Source organism: Cajanus cajan, chromosome 9 (genome assembly GCF_000230855.2).
Source record: "Cajanus cajan strain Asha chromosome 9, NIPB_CcT2T_4, whole genome shotgun sequence".
Classification (NCBI taxonomy): Eukaryota; Viridiplantae; Streptophyta; class Magnoliopsida; order Fabales; family Fabaceae; genus Cajanus; species Cajanus cajan.
The window spans coordinates 36195673-36199450 of NC_138525.1; the positions used below are offsets into that span (position 1 = coordinate 36195673).

Sequence of the window (3778 nt, forward strand, 5' to 3'; positions counted from 1 at the left end):
AACTAAATTAAACTAAAATAAATATTGACTAAACTATTATCTAGATTAGTGCACTATAGTTCTAGGAGTTTGAACTAAACTATAATATCAATTAAATTAAATTATTATTAATTATAAATTAAACTATTATTAATTATAAACTAAATTGAACTACATCAAAAAAATAAATTTAAAATCAACATTTTTAAATTGAGCTACCAAATCATTGATATTAATTATAAATTAAATTTAAAATAATTTGAAATGCAAAACAAATATTACATTGATAAAAGTCCCTTTGGCCATGATAGATCTTTCATTCATATATTTTTTAAAATCAATCAAATCTTAGTCTTTCAAAATTTCCTCTAGAGAATTTTCTTTGATCATGTTGGTTACAATCTTGCATGTACAGTCCAAGGCTTCTTGATATTGAAATAGTTTGTAACCTAAAAAAAATTATCACATTAATATGCAATATAGATTTAACTTGCTAAATAAATAGAGCACTATGAAATTTTCATTATATAGATATAGATATTAAATATTTGTGCAATGAAATCATTCACCTAATGTTAATCATCAAGATTAATAGCGGTCAATGAAGTCCCTTCTTGTGGAGACAATATCTCTGCAAAAAAATAAATAAATAAATAAACATATTTCATAATTTTGAAAAGTTATTGTAAAAAGATAATAAAAATATGTAAAACATTCATATTAACTTACCATGCTCTAATTTCTTAAGCTCTTCAAAGTCCTCATTAGTAAATACAAAAAAAGATGATCCTTTCAACCAATCTTGCGTGCAAACTAGTGCGTCCACCATTCTAGGAGTAAGAGAACTTCGATAAGGATCTAGAACCCTTCCTCTAGTACTAAATAAAGATTCTGATGCTACGGTAGAAACAGGAATGGCTAACACTTCTCGAGCTATACTTCCAAGGATTGGAAATCTAGTTGAGTTTACTTTCCACCAATTTAAAATATCAAATTCAACTGACTTGATGAAAGGCTCACAATCTTCTTTTAGATACTTGTCCAACTCATATTTTGCATCAAATCTACGCCCAGTTGTTTGTAAATAAAAACTCATACCATGGATATCATCATCATCATCATCCAATTGTACTACTTGGTGATTACTTTGAGAACCCTCCTCAATACCTTGGTACTGCTCATAAAGTGATCTTAAACTAGAAGTCAACTTTAACTTTAATTCATTTGCCTGATCCTCATCAAATAAATAGTCAATGAAATGGTTAACATATTCCAATTTACACCTAGGATCAAGGACAACAGCAATAAGTAACAAAATGTTAATTCCATTAGGTCTTCCCCAATATTTGTCATATTTAATTCTCATTCGAGTAGCCATTGACCTTATGAAAATATCATTATTCTCTTGATATTTGCGAATCTTCCTTCCAATTGCAAATACTTCCTTCATATATATATTACTAGTGACATGATAAGAACCAGAAATACGTATCGTTGCATCATAAAACATCTTCAAGAAAGGTAAGAGCAAACGAGCATCATTCCAATCAGATTCTAATGGTACACCTTTTCATTCCTTTATGGAGATCCTCAACATATTTATTATCTTGCATTTCCAGTAAGTCAAATGCTTTTTTATACTTGAGAGCTGCCTCCAACATTAAGTAAGTTGAATTCCACCTAATTTCAACATCTAGACAAACAAGGCCTTTATAGGTAATTTTCTCTTGTTCAGCACAAGCCTTGAATCTAGCCAATCTAGATGGTGAGGATCTAATGTACTTGACTGCACCACGAATTCTTAAAATGGAGTCATCTACCTCTTTAAGGCCATCCTTCACAATTAAACACAAAATATGCGCACAACAATGCATATGAATATACTCCCCCTTCAAAAGTACACTATGCCAAGACATCAACCTCTTTTTCAGGTATTGAATCCCAAGGTCATTAGATGAAGCATTGTCCATAGTTAAACTAAAAACCTGATTCAAATCCCATTCATCCATGCATATGTCAACATTTTTTGCCATAATCTCTCCTGAATGTCCCATGATTTGACGAAAGTTCAAAATTTTTTTTGCAACTTCCAATTATTATCAACAAAGTGTGCAGTCAAACTCATATAAGTCAAGTTCTGGATTGATTTCCATGTGTCTGTTGTAAGACAAACTCTCCCACAATGCATAGAAAGAAATTTCTTAAAATTTTCTCTTTCCTCATTAAAAAGAATAAAAATATGATGGGTTAATGTAGAGCGTGATGGGATGCTAAATCGTTGTTGCAACACACTTAAAAACTTGATAAATGATTCATTCTCCACGAATCGGAATGGCAACTCAGCAACCATAAACATCTTCACAAGATCCTTTTGGCATATTTCTTGGTTAAATTTAAAATAACTTGGCGAAGAGCGAACACCACCACTCACTTTCCCTTCTACAGTTTGTGATGAAGAAGAATTTGATCTTTACCTTTTAAGTCTTTTATTTGGACCTTCATCACATCTCATTAAATGTGTCTTCATAGCACTAGTTCCAGTCAAGTACTTAATTAGGATACCACAATAATTGCAATTTGCCTTATGGTCTTCATTAGAATTTTTAGTGAAATGCTCCCATACCAATGATCAAGTACGCCTTAATGATGTGCTTGAATGAGGTGGTAATGTAGCATTAGTGGTAGAGGCATCTGGTTCCATCTCTGGCAAAGAAGGTTCCATTTAATTTTTTTCTCCCTTACAACTATCAAACCAATAAATAAATAAATAAGAACTTTCAATTTTTATAATAAAATCAAACATAATTGGTTCTATATGTTATCTTCTCAACATTCTATCTACTTGCCACATGAATCTTTATGTGGCAATAGGTGGTTTCTGTCCTTGGTATTTCAGGATTTCAATAAGTATTCCTAGGAAGTGGGAAAGATGGTTGTATTGCACATGAAACAGAGGAGGCTGTTGAAAAAAGAAAATAGTTTAAAACAAAGATGACAAGGCACAATAGCATGTGAATTAAAGGTCAGATGGGTGATGGGTTCTAGAATCGAAGGGTTACACAGTACATAATGCTCACTTGACTTGGATTGTTATTCAAGCGGCAATTGAACACTTCTGCGAAACAACACCATGATGACGAATTACACAAACATGACCATGTGGGAGCAAGGGGGTTGTGCTCTACCTCGCTCCAGCAACCAATAACTACTCTTGTGCAATTCATGCTACTATTTGGAGCATATCATTCGAGCATAAAACCAGTATTGTTAATGAGATTTGTTTGCTATGTAGCTGATTTGGATATTTGGTGGTTAGCTTCTATCGGTAATCAATCATGTTGCCTTTTCAAGGAGGTTCTCCAAATAGATATTCAGAGGGATTGGGCAATTTTGCCCCACTGACATTTTTTTTGTTATAATTTTCCTTGTAATTTTCTTCTGTTAATAAACTTCTTTACTTAACATAAACAGTATTAAATAAATAAAAAATCAAGGATGAAAACCAGCTTAAATAGATTGCATAAAAACTACACACAGCTCCTAATCAAAGAATGGAGAAAATAAAGATAACATATAGGCATATGTCCATTGAAAAAAGTACCTTCTCAAGGAAGACCTTGCTAATGATGTTTGCAAAATTGGCACAAGCACTGCCTCAGCTAGATAGAGAAATGTTTTCTCATAATCCAACAAATGATCTGGTGATCCCTTGTGATCACTTCATCCCATAATAGGAGACTCAACAACATGAAGTTTGGGTAAATTCCTGACACTAATTTTGTTGGGCTAAAATGTGTTG

At 32.3% G+C, this 3778-nt stretch overlaps 2 protein-coding genes across 2 annotated transcripts; both read right to left on the reverse strand.

Annotated features, from left to right (window-relative positions):
• Nucleotides 1-554: 554 nt before the first annotated feature.
• Nucleotides 555-1357, reverse strand: LOC145952095 (zinc finger BED domain-containing protein RICESLEEPER 2-like). The gene is made up of 2 exons (XM_083064320.1): nucleotides 709-1357; nucleotides 555-610 (listed from the first exon to the last, which is right to left on the reverse strand). Exons 1-2 carry the CDS (start codon nucleotides 1355-1357, stop codon nucleotides 555-557), a joined length of 705 nt encoding a protein of 234 aa, XP_082920446.1.
• Nucleotides 1358-1526: 169 nt separating this feature from the next.
• On the reverse strand, nucleotides 1527-2033 carry LOC145952096 (zinc finger BED domain-containing protein RICESLEEPER 2-like). The gene has a single exon (XM_083064321.1). It carries the CDS (start codon nucleotides 2031-2033, stop codon nucleotides 1527-1529), a length of 507 nt encoding a protein of 168 aa, XP_082920447.1.
• Between the last annotated feature and the right edge of the window lie 1745 nt (nucleotides 2034-3778).